We start from the raw sequence: 14,785 nt of genomic DNA, 5'->3' as shown, positions 1-14,785 counted from the left end.
GCGTGAAGCTGCACCTGGAGCAATGGGTGTATATCTGTGCTCGGCCCGTATGTGTGTGTGTTTAAGTGTAATGCAGACAGTTTTAAGGAAAGGGCAGACAGTGACACAGAAAAAGGACGAGGCTGACTGTTCAAATCAACACTGCCATCACTGTCCCATAGCTGTATTACCAGACCATGGCTGAAAAACATCTTTACTGCTACTCAAACAATAATCATCAATTATTCCATGATGAACGGATGACAAGTTCAAAACAGCCCCTGGACAGTCTCGCTCATAAACCGCACAGATTTGCAAATCAGAAGTCATATAGTAACTTAATTGATTAAATTTCCAGCAGAGGGAGGCTGAATGGTGACTCACACCAATCTGCCACCGACTTGAGACGATGACATGGCTCGGATGATGATGATGATGATGATGATGATGGGGGTTTGGGGCTGGTGCCCGTTGGCTGGACGAAATTAAAAATCCGCGGTGATGTAAACAGCTCTCACGGGATCGCATTCTTACCGTAAAAACGGCGGAATGAAACAGTTGACCGGAAGGGATGGAGATCTGGCACGTTGTCAAGAGACAACGCGGAAAAGAAAACACGCTTTTACAATAAGTGTGGATTAAAGACTTGATTTGACGTCAGTGCGCGTCTTGGGAATTTTTTTTCATATCCTCAAAAGCATGTACAACTAAACAAATGTGTAGCAAGGATGGACTTGACGCCACTTCCATCCATGACTGTAAGTGTTTATTTTCGAACGTCACCATGAGTGAGAAATGTGTTTTATCAGGGAAAAAGAAACTCAACAAACAGCAGCCGGCGAAGTGTGTGCTCTCCCTCACTTCTTAACAGATAACTGAGTGAGTCTAAAATAAATATACACATGTGAGGGCTTATTAGCACTACTTCAGCCCTGGGTTTTGAAATAAGCACTTTTTTTGTTTTGTTTTTGAGTGATATGTAGCGCGTAGGCCTATCTTTATTTTTTATTTTAATAATGTAAACGTTCCAGATGGACGTCAGCTAGGAGATGACCAGATATGTCCAGCTTAAACCAGGCTGGTCAGTCTGGTTTTAGATGGCCATCCCAGCTATGACCGGAATGGGAAATGGCTAAAACTAGAATGAAAATGGCCAAAACCACTCTAAAACCAGACTAGCTAAAACCAGCATAGGGGACATTCTACCAGAAGCGTACCTGACATAAAAATACGAATACAGTGAATAAAAAGAATTTCATCCCAAAAATGATTAAAATGGGCTGATGGTTGATTGCTGTGTGGGTTGTTCTGTAAATGTCATTCATTTGGTTCTCAGATTGTTTTTCCTTCATTAAAAACACTTTGCAAATGTACAAACACTCATTGTCTTTGTCCTCAGCCCAATTGAACCTACAGCTTTAATAGTTTTGTTATGAAAAAAAAAAACTGTTATTTAGAAGAAAAAAAACTAAGAAATAGCAAGTTTAAGTTGTTCTCATTCACATCAATTGATTGAAAACATGAAACTATAAATACATTCTGAAAATAAATACTACAAATATATAATACAAATACATTTACAATTGTCCCCATGTTTTGGTCAGTCCTGTGTCGCATTAGCATTAAACTGAACAAAGAAATGCGTGCAATACACACATAAGGCTATGACTTGGAAGTGACATCATTTGATGGAGGAGAATTGTATGATTTTATGCTTGTTTTTGTATGATTTTTTGAAGGACAACAAGCTTAAGTCGGGCCCTGTCAAATTTTTTTATTATAAGTGAAAATTTATGTTTCTGGTAGAATGTCCCTTAGGCTGGTTTAAGCTTTTTTTTTCAGCAGTATGTGCGTCCCATGACAAAAAACAACGAACTAACAATATTTCATTGTGCTACCAGTGTTTTAGCATTCTGTTTGAATGGCCTTATGCGAAAGTCAAATCAGTGTCTTAAAAATCAAACTTTAAGGGTTTTGGTTTTATTAGAAATTGTTCCACCAAAACAAGGGCAGATATTTAAAATCAAACAGTTAATAGAAAACTGCATCTAAAACTCATCTATAAAGGCAAGTGGTTCAATGATATGACAGCACTCTGCACTTCAGCTTCTCACTTGATTTTGTCCACTACACTATAAATACAAGTACTGCAATTAAATCAGTGAATTTTTCACACTACCTATATTTTATTTATGCAGAGTGGAACAAACTAGTGCACTATTAATGAGGTAAGCAAATCAGACTTTGTAAATATGCTTTCCATTTAGGTGAATAAAGTCTGGTTTTAAGTTAGTGGAACACAAACTTCTGCAGTCTAGACTTAATAACAGAAAGCAGATTGTATGTGCAGTTTAAATTGGCACAGACCACAAAACATGTCAGAGTAATTTGAAATCTATATAGAATAAAAATTACATCAAAAGGGAAAAATATTGTATGTCCAAGGCACTACACTACCATTCAAAAGTTAGTTTTATTTTTTCATTTTATTTTTTTTTTTAAGAAAATTCTTCTGTTCATCAAGGCGGTGTTTATAAAATGTAAAAAAAAAAATGTTAAATTGTTATTGTATATTTATTAAAACTGCTTTCTTATTGTATGTAGTTTAAAATTAAAGTATTACTCCAGTCATTGTTGCTTTTATTACTTTATTTTTATTTTATTTTTTATTATCACCATTAATAATAATAAATATAGTAATAACTAATGTTAAAGTGATTTCTGAAAGATCATGTGACTCTGAAGACTGGAGTAATGAAGCTTAAAATTCATCACTAAAATCACTGGAACAAATTATTAAATTATAAACTACTGTTAAACAGTTATTTTATAGTGCAATAACATTTCACAATATTACAGTTTTTACTGTAATTTTGATTAAATAAATGCACCCTTGGTGAGCAGGATAAGCTTATTGTAAAACATTTAAAATCCTACTGACCCTAAACTTTTGACCGGTAGTTTAAATGCCTCAATTTATTTTTTATCCTGTTAAAAATTTACTTTTGGGACTGTATTTAGTATATCTTACAAAATTGTTGAAGACACTGTGAGACGTTACTATCTGTATTTATTTTTTCTTTCAGAATAATACAGCAGAGCATTTACATGCTGACTTTTCCAGAGATAGATAAACATGGTTAAACATCCACCGCCTTGTTGCTCGTGAGTACACTTCTGTACCCCATACTTCTGATGAGAATACGCCGAGTTGAAGTCAGAGCAGACATCTAGGCCATGTGCCAGTCAAAGTAGCATTAGGTGCCACCAGTGTGTACTCAGGGGAAGACCTCAAGGGCTCAGGGTGTCATTTAGGATAAGGCCACAGTCCTAGAAATACAAGACCAAGGCCCAATCTCAAATGCCACCCAAAACCCTTGAAGTCTGTTTTATGAGTTATCACATTCATTACCTCTTTGTTTGTGGGGTAGTCTGGTGTTGGGCTCTCCTCCGTGTATTGTGATAGTGTGCATTGAGGCAGCGTAACAAGTGCAAAAGGGGCTCTCATGAGCACATCCTTTCATGAACTAACAGATATACACATAGTAGTCCTGTATAAACTTTAATGGGGGTACAGTGAAATGGATGAATCCATGCTTTCATGTTGTTGATGCAAAATTCTGACTCTACCATCCAAATGTCGCAGCAGAACTGGAGACTCAGCAGACCAAGCAATTTTCAATATTCTATTGTATAATTTTGGTAAACCTGTGCAAATTGTAGCCTCAGTTTCCTGTATTAACTGACAGGAGTGGCACCCGGTGTGGTTTTCTGCTGCTGTAGCCCATCCGCTTCAAGGTTGGACATGTTGTGCGGTCAGAGATGCTCTTCTGCATACCTCGGTATGTAGCGAGTGGTTATTTGAGTTTCTGTTGCCTTTCTATAAACTCAAACCAGACTGGCCATTGTCCTCTGATCTCTGGCATCAACAAGGCATTTGTGCCCACAGAACTGCCACTCTACCCTAGATATGGTTGTGCTTACAAATCCCAGTAGATCAGCAGTTTCTGAAATTTTCAGACCAGCTCATCTGGCACAAACAATCATGCCACATTTAAAGTCACTTAAATCATCTTTCTTCCTCCTTCTGAAGCTCGGTTTGAACTGCAGCAGATCGTCTTGACCATGTCTACATGCCTAAATGCATTGAGTTGCTGCCATGTGATTGGCTGAAATTAGAAATTTGCGTTAACGAGCAGTTGGACCGGTGTACCTAATAAAGTGGCCGGTGAGTGTATTTATATATATATATATATATATATATATGTGTGTGTGTGTGTGTGTGTGTGTGTGTGTGTGTGTGTGTATATATATATATATATATATATATATATATATATATATTTAAGGAATGTAATCTAGATGATTGTTTTTTCACTTGAATGAATGTAAGTAATAGATCTAGATGCGCTCTTATACCTGCTATATAGAGTACTATATACTAGTGAGGGATGCTGCCCTCATATAAATATAAATAAGAAAGTTAATCATTGGTTTAAATGTCAGGAATATGACTAACACAGACTAATTATCCAACACTCTTATAAGGTTCCAAAACAGTTTTTTTTTGCAGTAATGTCAAAGAAAAAAAATATGGTTCAACATTGAATGTTTCTGAAACTATTTCTTAAAAGGAGGATTTATTTATTGCTGTGAAGATCATTTAAATAATCTGAAGAGCTGTAAAACTGTATAAACTATAAAACCATTTAGTTACTTCACTTAAAAAAAAATGTGTAAACAGTTGCCTTAAAAAGGGACAAGGTAACTTTAGTTAAAAAAGTAAGTAAATCGGTTGTAACTTATTTTAATTATTGCTTTAAAATTTTAAGTCAACTATTTTTTTTTTACACTGAAGCTTTTTCTACTTTAAAGAACCTTTTGTAGAATGGAGATGTTCTTCAAGCAACCATTGATGCAATTAAAGAACCTTTATTTGTAAGTAATGCACATTTAACATGTATGTCAACAGTATGAGACACTGAAGAAGATAACCTTAATTATGTTTACTCAGGGTTTACCCAGGGGTGGAACTAGTAGGCATATCTAAATGCTCCATTACCCTTACAAATATTTACCTTGGTAACCATAGGTTCCACCAAAACACTATGTAAACTAGAGGTATCATTGCCATAAAATTGGAATTGCTAGGCATTAGTCAAACCATGATCAAATAAAGAAGTTGAAAAGAAGATAATTAAATCCCATACTAATATATTATGGTTCAGTAGTAACAATAACTATAGTAACAGTGGATTAAGATGCAAATGTGTAAGCACACATGCAAGTATCAGCATTTCCATAATAAAAAAACACATTCATGCCCCGTAAAGTGTTTAGAATTCACATCCCTTCCAGAACTGAACATAAATACATTTTCAGGATACTGATACATGTTGTATATTAGTCATGGTGAGTGATTTGCCTTTTAGTCTGACTCAACTGACCACTGGTGGCTTTCACTAACTAGTCCATTGCTATCATGCCACCCAGTGTTGATTAATAGAACAGCAGGTGGTCAACACTTTCTCCTGCAAAAGGGAATGAGAATTCATGAATAAAAACTTGACAGCAGGATGTATGTTATTTTATTTATTAAAGAAATGGGAAAATATATAATCAATTAGCCTGATCATAACATTTAAAATGGTTTATGGTAGTAGAATATTTAGATGTGTAAAATTGAAAAAAACAAAAAAAACAAATTTAAAAGAATACAAAAGAGGAAATTTCATTTATCATTGCAACCAGGCAATGAATCTCATATTAGTTACCTTTAAGTTAACTAATGCATTGAATTATACATAATCATAAGTGATCCAGTTTATGTCTATTAAAGTCAAACGTGTGCTTGATAGGCAAGGAAAGAAGGAATGTCAGATGAAATGTATTCTACGTGAAGCTGATAGTTTGTAGATAAAGTAGATAATGGTCATAATTTTACAAATGGGGTGAAGACATTTTTACAGTCTTGTCCGCTGATTAGCAGGAAGTTCATCCTGGTCGAGCCCCCACAGGAACGTTCGCAGGCGTGTCACTTCCTTCTGAAGCTCAGGGCTGGGGATTGGCTGAGTCAGGTCCAGGCGAGGCGTCTCATTAGGCAGGATAAGAGGAGGATGGTCCAGGAAACTCTCAAAAATATCTGATTAATTATTAAAGACAGAAAATAATATATTATATATAATAAAATTATAGTATATAGTAAACAGTTAGGGTTGGTGAGATTTTCTTTAAACTTTGTTTAAGTCTTTAATGCTTAACATATATTTATATATAAATGGAAATTCAACTATATATGGTGGCTCAGTGGTTAGCACTGTCGCCTCACAGCAAGAAGATCGCTGGATCAAGTCCCAGCTGGACCAGTTGGCATTTCTGTGTGGAGTTTGCATGTTCTCCCCGTGTTGGTGTGGGTTTCGTCCAAGTGCTCCGGTTTCCACCACAATCCAAAGACATGCGCTATAGGTGAATTGAATTAACTAAATTGGCCATAGTGTATGTGTGTTTCCAAGTACAACAGTTTATACAACAGTTCTGTCTGGTTCTCGTATCTGATTGGCTAATAGCCGTGCAGTATTCTGCAATATCAGAACCCCTACAGCCTCCTCACTCTTCTGTATTACTCTGCCCACATAGAGTGACCGCAGATCTATAAACTCACTACAGTTTGACAAACTTTGCAGCTGTTGAACAACGTAATGTACTTTTTAGGCTTTTTAGTCGACAATTTAGTTGTTTAGATAGCATGTATGCAGGCTATTTATAAGGATAGTGTCTATTTTATCTTTTAATTTCTGAGATACAACACGTCGGCATTCATCAGCCTCCCATTTAGCAGAGCAAGACGGTTGACATTGTCCATCCACAAGATGTCGACAGAGACCACATAATAAGCCCTTAGAGGAGAAAAGATGGGCGTATTTTCAAACTACAGCTGATCAAAACATTCTAACAGTGGTGAGTGACATTCTAAGTCGATCTCTCTTCTTTGTATGTTGCAGTGCTGTATTTATACCATAGTAATTGTAGTGCATTGTGTGAGATAGGACTCATATATCAGGAATGTATGTATTTTGTGTTGGCTTCTCATACAAAAGAGTTTTAGACTCTCCGTGTTTGATTTTATTTTTTATACACGATTATGCTGTCGAACTGTTGTCTAAATTTATGCATTATCAGATGAGTAGCAGTGTGATATGACTGTATATTGCACTGCTACTCATGTGATATTGCTTTTATATATATATATATATATATATATATATTCACACACACACACACATTTGTAAATATATATACTAAGTGTTTTTTATATTTTCCCAGAGATGGGTTGCGGCTGGAAGGGCATCCGCTGCGTAAAAACTTGCTGGATAAGTTGTCGGTTCAAGCCGACAAGAAAATGAATGAATGAATGTTTTTATTATATATATATATATATATATAAATCTGCCAGAACTTCATTGCATTTAAAATCTGATTGCAATAGCTATTTATCGAGAGTCAATGAATGTGTCAAACCAACAAACCCACAGCCCGGGATTATAAGAATCTTTTAGGATTTACCAAATGTGTCTCAAATGACCAAATTGTGAGGGAAATCACTGCCTTTAGTGATTCAAAGTTGGTCAGCCTTCTGGTCTGGGGCCCAATCATTGGCCTGCCTTGCTTGTCGACAAGCGAGACTTATAAGGGATGACATATGGGCCTGGAACCACGTGCTTGTGTGTGCGTGAAAGTGCCAGTGATTTATGAGGGGCTGCCACTTATGCTTTATTTACTTTTATTTACTGTCACCTCACAGCAAGAAGGTTGCTGGGTCAGTTGGCATTTCTGTGTGGAGTTTGCATGTTCTCCCTATGTTGGCGTGGGTTTCCTCTGGGTGCTCTGGTTTCCCCCACAAGTCCAAACACATGCGCTATAGGTGAATTGGGGAAGCTAAATTGTCCGTAGTATATGTATGTAAATGAGTATGTATGAATGTTGGGTTGCAGCTGGAGGGGCATCCTCTGCATAAAACATATGCTTGGTTAAAAACATATGCTTGGTTAACTTGTCGGTTTGGTAAATTACACTTAATTTGATCAGTTGTGTGTGTGTGTCTGTGTGTGCAATTATATACTATGAAAGAAAAATGTTTAAAAGAAAAATAAGTAGCCATTTATTTCCATTATGGCGAATAATTATAAATAAAGCCTTGGTTGGCGGTTCGTTCCGCTGTGGCAACTTCTGATTAATAAAGGGACTTAACCGAAAAGAAAATGAATGATGTCTTGGTTTTCCACCATCTTCTTCCCAATGGCCAGGAAGCCAGTCAGCTTTATTACAGAAACCCTATCATTTTATGTTTTTACTCACCCCCTCCAAGTTCGGTTCCGAGAGGCGGAGCCCATGAAGAAGGCGGGGCTCTCGTTGGCCCGAGCTTATAATGAGTGAGAAGATGGTGAAGCTGGGATGGACTTAGCAGGGGGTGCTCTTCCTGTAAACTTGACCAGGATGACTAAATGGATACAGTGGAAATTAATTCAGTTGTAATAACATGTTTATTTACATATTGACTGCAAGGTTTTGTTTGTTTTTTAACCTGAATAAGGCGGGTTTTCGGAATGCACAGGAAGTTGACAGTAACTGAAAGCTTCTTCAGAAACTCTGACGCAATATCTCCAAGACCAGCTCCTTGCAGCCAGTCTAAGACCAAGTCCAGATTTGTTCGAATCTGAACCGCGCGTGACCAAGAGAAAAGATTATCTGTAGAAAACAGAGCAGTCAAATCATTATAAACACCACATCCAAATATAAACTCATTGCTATTAGATCTTTAGCTCTTGTGTTTATAAAAAGACTGACCTCTCTCTAGGAGAGTGTTGAGAAGAGAGGTGTTTGTGAAGAAGAAGAGGTAGCCAAATGTTTGGGAGGTCAGCGGCGGAGAGAGACAAGCTTCTCTGGAGAGCTGGAGAGAGCAGCGATACACCTCAACCAATCCTGCTACAGTGGGTGGCAAAGCTGACCCATCCTCTTCCTCGTCTCCTTCCCCTCCGCTACCTGTCTTGTCCTTCACTCCTGCTTTTGCTTTCTTCCTTTCCTCGCTGGAGAATGGGTTTGTGTCCAACAGCGCAGGGAGCAAGGAGTACAAAGTCTGAAAGAGACAGACATGTAAACACATAAATCCTGTGTTGCCGAAGCCGCACTGACAGATGCACATTCTCTCACCTTGGTCAGATGGTAAACGCACTGCTGAAAGGTGTGCATTATGACGTCATCGAGCTGAGCCAGAGCCTCAGAGCAGGTGTCCATGTCAGCCGAGAGAACAGGGTCACCAGGAGCTGCAGGTTTATGATTAGACATGCAAAAAGACACTGTAAACCCTAATGTTGTCTTTACCTAAACAATCAAGTAAAGTTGACTGAACATTACTTCAATTTAACATTTTAGTCCTGCCAGCTAAAAATATTTTAGAGTTAATTTAACTTGTATACAATGAAATTGCATAAACTTAAGATTTCAAGTAAGCTCAAAATCACAATTAATCCTTTGAAAAAGATAGGTGGTTTTTAATGTAGTCTTGGCTGTAAAATTCTAATATGTGCAACCTTGTAGGTCCTTTTTTAATCAGAAAAACAAGGCTTTATTTAGAATTATTCGCCATAATGGTAATAAATGGCTACTTATTTTTCTTTTAAACATTTTTCTTTCATAGTATATAATTGCACACACAGACACACACACTCAACTGAACAAATTAAGTGTAATTTATCAAACCGACAAGTTAAATAAACTTAAATATGCAAGTTTTGTGAGACTCCATTACTCAATTAAATTGAGGTAACGAGTTATCTAGATTAAATTCGTTCAGTCAGCTCATAAGGGTTTTCAGTGTTCAGATGGACTTGATGAATAATGAGCAAACTCAATAGAAAATAATTTAAGATGGCTATAAAATTACACGAAGATAGTGAATATTCTTTATAAGAAAGAACTTTGTTCAAGTGTGTTATCAATATACTTCTTTTAAACAAAAAATAAGAAGGTTTACTTCAGACTACATTTTAGGTACTTTTCAGAAATATACTTAAAATCACACCTATAGGGATATTTCTCCCAAAAATGAACATTTACTCTTATTTACACACCCTCGGGTGATTCCAAATGTTTTCTGTTATGGTGGAGACAATTTTTAAAAATTTTTATTATTTTTTTTAAATTAAGCAATTTTTTTTTTTTTTTTTTAAGAAAGCTGAAAACTTGTAACCACTGACTTAAATAGTCAATGGTTACAAGTTTAAAGATTCTTCATAATATCTTCTTTTGTGTTCAACAGAATAAAGACTATCACTTTAAGTGTGCTTAACTTACACTAACAGTAAATTTTCAGTATATACACTCACTGACAAAGTCTTGTTGCATATTCAAGTTTTAGGAACAGCAAATAATAACTTGACTTCTAGTTGATCATTCAGAAGTGGCTTAAATGAAAGGCAAAGGCCTCTAGATTATGCTTATTTTACCAAAATAAAATATGATCATGCCTTGATTTTGAATTATTTAATTAGGACAGTAAGGTCTGACTTTGCTTCGACAAAAGTCTTGTCACTAAACAGAAATAATATAAAGTCGTGGTGCAGTAAAAGAATAATTAATATTGTGTATGACTCTTATTAGCTTGGAGGACTGCATCCATTCATCTCTGCAAGGACACATAACTTATTAATAAAGTCATCTGGAATCGCAAAGAAAGCTTTCTTGCAGCATTTCTTCATCTTCAATGCCTCCTCCTTCATCTTACCTCAGACATGCTCAATAATGTTCATGTCTGGTGACTGGGCTGGCCAATACTGGAGCACCTTGGCCTTCTTTGCTTTCAGGAATTTTGATGTGGAAGTATGAGAAGGAGCGCTATCCTGCTGAAGAATTTGCCCTTTCCTCTGGTTTGCAATGTAATAAGCAGCACAAATGTCTTAATACTGTACCTCAGACTGTTGATGTTGCCATCCACTCTGCAGATTTCTTGCACGCCCCCATACTGAATGTAACTCAGTATGATTTTTCCTTCACCAAACTTGACGGACTTCTGTGAGAATCTTGGGTCCATGCAGGATCCAATTGGTCTTCTGCAGTATTTGTGATGATTGGGATGCAGTTCAACAGATGATTCATCAGAAAAATCTAGCTTCTGCCACTTTTCAAAATGATCAACTAGAAGTCAAGTTATTATTTGTCGCTCTTACAACTGGGATCTATATTCTACAGATATATATTCTACAGTAAGTATACTTGAGATGTACACTGAAAAAAATTATTCATTGGATTTTGTACGATTTTTTAAGTAGTTGCAAACATATTATAAAAGGTGAATTTAAATAAACAAATTAAATTTATGTTCAACATATTTTGTTTGTTTAAATTCAGCCCGTATAAATTGTTTACAATCACTTATTTAAAAATATATATATATAAATCTAATGAATACTCTTGTTTTAGTGGCCTATGTTGTTTTTCCCCAGCATAATATGACATAGGCTACATCCGTGGTTTCATAGACAATGATTAAAGACAAGTCCTGGATTAAAATGCATGTTTGAGCTGCTTTTACTGAAAATAACATCTAATTTAACTAAAGCCTACCTCAGTGAAACAAATTTGTTAAGTACACTTGCATCATAAAACTAGAAAACTACTAGTTAACTAACAGTACACTAAAAGAGCACTTGTAAAGACACATGGAGAGTACTAATTACTAGAAAGTACTAATTAACTAAGAGCACACTAAGAACGCTTCAGTACGCGTCAGTAGCCTTGTGGTTAGTGTACTGACATATAGTGCTACAGTTCTTGTTGCAACCCAAGTTTAAATTCTGGCTCGAAGTCCTTTACTGATGCTGTTGCCCTGTCAGCACCCCATGTTTTCCTGTCAATCTCAAAACTCATTCATTCATTAATTTCCTTCGGCTTAGTCCCTTATCAGGGGTTAGCACCGCAGAATGAGGCAGCCACTAATTCATCATATGTTTTACACAGCAAATGCCCTTTCTGTCACAACCCATACACTCTCACATTCACATACGCTAAAGCCAATTTACTGTAGATCACCTATACCACATGTCTTTAGACTGTGGGAGAAACCGGAGCACCAAGAGGAAACCCACACACACACGGGGAGAACATGCAAACTCCACACAGTAATGCCAACTGGCCCAGCCAGCTGTGAAGTGACAGTGGTAATCAGCACTTAATTAACTTTAGCCGGCAGCTAGCTCTCTGCAACTACCACATGGTCACCCACTGAAGCTAAGCAGGGCTGCATCCTGTCAGTACCTGGATGGGAGACCACATGGGAAAGCTAGGTTGCTGCCGAAAGTGGTGTTAGTGAGGCTAGTGGGTTACTGGGGGCGCCCAACCTGCGGTCTGTGTGGGTCCTAATGCCCCAGTATAGTGATAGGGACTCTATACCGCTCAGTGAGCGCCGTCTTTCGGATGAGACGTTAAACCGAGGTCCTGACTCTCTGTGGTCGTTAAAAATAACAGGATGTCATTCGAAAAAGGGTAGGGGTTTCACCCGGCATCCTGGCCAAATTTGCCCACTGGCCTCTGTCCATCATGGCCTCCTAATCCTCCCCATATCATAATTGGCTTGATCACTCTGTCTCCTCTCCACCAATTAGCTGGTGTGTGGTGTGCGGTCTGGCGCAAAATGGCTGCTGTCGCATCATCCAGGTGGATTCTGCTCACTGGTGGAGGATTAGGAGATTCCCCCCTATGTGTAAAGCGCTTTGAGTGCCCAGAAAAAGCGCTATATATATAGGAATAATATATAAGGAATATATATAAGGAATAATAACCACTGAACAACCATGCTGCCCAATCCCAAAATTGTCCTGTCAAATTAAAGGCGTAAAACCCCCTAAATTGTAACAGCATAAAAGAACTGCATAATAAAACGAATCTACTAGACAGTTTACTTCTAATTGTACTTTCACAAATTTATTATTTCCTGCAAATTTTACAAAAAAAAAAAAAGATTAGTTCAGTGTTTCTCAACCACGTTCCTGCAGGACCCCATGTTTTGAATATCTCCTTTGTCTGTCACACCCATAACATTTCTTTTTGTCTCGGCTAATGAGCTGTTGATCTGTTTGTTTTAGTATTTATTGACAGTAAAATGCGTTATTTTACAAGATCATCTTCGAAAGATTAGCAACCGCTAGTTGCCAAGTAGGTGTGCAATGCGTATGTGTAACGGAGGCCAGCTAGTGAGTGCTGTGCAGGTAAACCTCACTCCTCTGACCTCTAAAGATGCTCTAGCGACAGGCCATGGTCAGGCACTAGAGGCCATGGTCAAAAAGAAGTTGTATGGGTATAGCCTCTTTGTAGGGCTGGGCGATTTGGCAAAAAAAAAAAATCTAGGTTTTTTATAAAGTTCGACCGATTCACGATTTCGATTTTTTTTTTATTGTGTTACTAGTCTTCTCAAAACATTACAACAACATGACTGAAGTAACATTCTCATTAAAAGTAACTTAAAAAAACATCTGGTTAAGGAACATTGTATTTTTAATGGCCATGTCATACAAAAATCGGTCAAGTTGTAAATAAATGTAAAACAAATTCACGAGTTAAATATCGTTGCTGAAGATTTGAATAAGAAATATTTGTGTAAATATTGCAGTTGCAGGAATACAGAGGTATTTTTTGCAAGTTTTGCTGAGCCAGGAAAGATTGGCTGTCAGCTCGGCTTTGACTTTGTCTTCTGATTAAATGGCAGGTTGTAAAGCTGCAGCCTTTTTCTTAAAAAAATACAGTGGAAGTAAAGGACTGAACATGGAAACTGTAAAGCCTAATTTAACCAAATGTGTGAAGTAGTGGACGTATAGCAGGAGCAAATACAAGCACCAGATGTGTGTCTACATACTTCATACACATCGCGTCCTTCATACATGTTGAGATCGAGTTTATCGACTGGATGAGGGAATGTCTTGACAATCCATACAGACATGACTCATTCAGGTCGTACACCAGATGCGCCGCGACACGGCGCGCACATGACAGTTTAAACTATCACACACCAAACGCGCACATTCGCATGATATTAACCATGAAACTAATCAGATGGCGCTCTGTGGCGAGGCTGACATATGAACTGCTTCGTGAATCATGGCTGGGCGGGGCCGGTGTGTGTATAGAAACCTGTTTAGAATTCTAAAATCCATGGCGCTGCCTGGTGCTGCACGGTGCGTTGCTGAGAGGCACTTCTGGTGTGCTTCCTGCTTCATAGAGTGAACCAAAGCGCATTGGTGCCATTATAATGTATAACATTTTTTTTTTTTTAAATCGCGATTTCTCGATTTGATTCAAAATTAAATCGTCTTAAAACGTAAATTTGAATTAATCGAAAAAATCTGAAAAATCGCCCAGCCCTACCTCTTTGGTACAGCAATCGACTCCCATGTGGAAGGTCGCCGGTTCGATCTCAGCTCAGAGCGGGTTGGGTGGCGTAGGACCGGTGGGGTTACATATATATTTAATAATGTGTGAGATTAATTTGAGTATTTCACTTACTTTGAAAAATACAAGTATATACTATGCAATGAATCGAAATGCTGTTAGAATTATAGTTTGGGTTGATTTTTATCTTATTAAGACATGAAACAGTTAAGTAATATAATATCACTCAAAATAGAATGCAATTTTCACAAATAATCAATGATTTCCTATGAAATTGTTACTTTTATAGAACAGTTCAACAAATGAGGTTAAAGTTGAGTGAGTAAAATTTTAGATACAAAGCCCCAAACAATTTATATCCCATAAATAT

The 14,785-nt window shown here is 37.2% G+C and overlaps 1 protein-coding gene and 2 long non-coding RNA genes across 7 annotated transcripts in view; 1 reads left to right on the top strand and 2 right to left on the bottom strand.

The window, feature by feature from the left end:
- The first annotated feature begins 95 nt into the window (after positions 1 to 95).
- Positions 96 to 14,785, top strand: part of LOC137487882 (uncharacterized) — a 39,370-nt gene continuing 24,680 nt past the window's right edge. Inside the window, exons 1-3 of one of the 3 annotated variants that reach the window (XR_015511164.1) lie at positions 354 to 737; positions 3,066 to 3,144; positions 6,779 to 6,936. This is a non-coding gene — a long non-coding RNA (uncharacterized LOC137487882). Of the gene's footprint in view, positions 859 to 3,065; positions 3,145 to 6,778; positions 6,937 to 14,785 lie in introns of all 3 variants that reach the window. The other 2 variants (XR_015511163.1, XR_015511162.1) reach the window with 2 other exon arrangements.
- Positions 5,557 to 14,785, bottom strand: part of rasip1 (Ras interacting protein 1) — a 41,841-nt gene continuing 32,612 nt past the window's right edge. For 2 of the 3 annotated variants that reach the window (XM_087285005.1, XM_087285004.1), the window contains exons 12-16: positions 9,187 to 9,299; positions 8,824 to 9,112; positions 8,561 to 8,724; positions 8,335 to 8,476; positions 5,557 to 6,121 (exon numbers count right to left, since the gene is read on the bottom strand). In XM_087285005.1, coding sequence (XP_087141131.1) covers positions 5,943 to 6,121; positions 8,335 to 8,476; positions 8,561 to 8,724; positions 8,824 to 9,112; positions 9,187 to 9,299 — 887 coding nt within the window. In that variant the 3' untranslated portion in view covers positions 5,557 to 5,942. 3 annotated transcript variants of the gene reach the window in all.
- Positions 10,204 to 14,124, bottom strand: LOC147833292 (uncharacterized). Its single transcript, XR_015511186.1, has 3 exons — positions 12,145 to 14,124; positions 11,222 to 12,083; positions 10,204 to 10,417 (listed from the first exon to the last, which is right to left on the bottom strand). It is a non-coding gene; the product is annotated as an uncharacterized LOC147833292 (long non-coding RNA).

Source organism: Danio rerio, chromosome 16 (genome assembly GCF_052040795.2).
Source record: "Danio rerio strain M-AB ecotype USA chromosome 16, GRCz13ab, whole genome shotgun sequence".
Lineage (NCBI taxonomy): Eukaryota > Metazoa > Chordata > Actinopteri > Cypriniformes > Danionidae > Danio > Danio rerio.
Note: the sequence above shows the minus strand (reverse complement) of the source record. Positions and strands in the feature narration are given on the sequence as shown.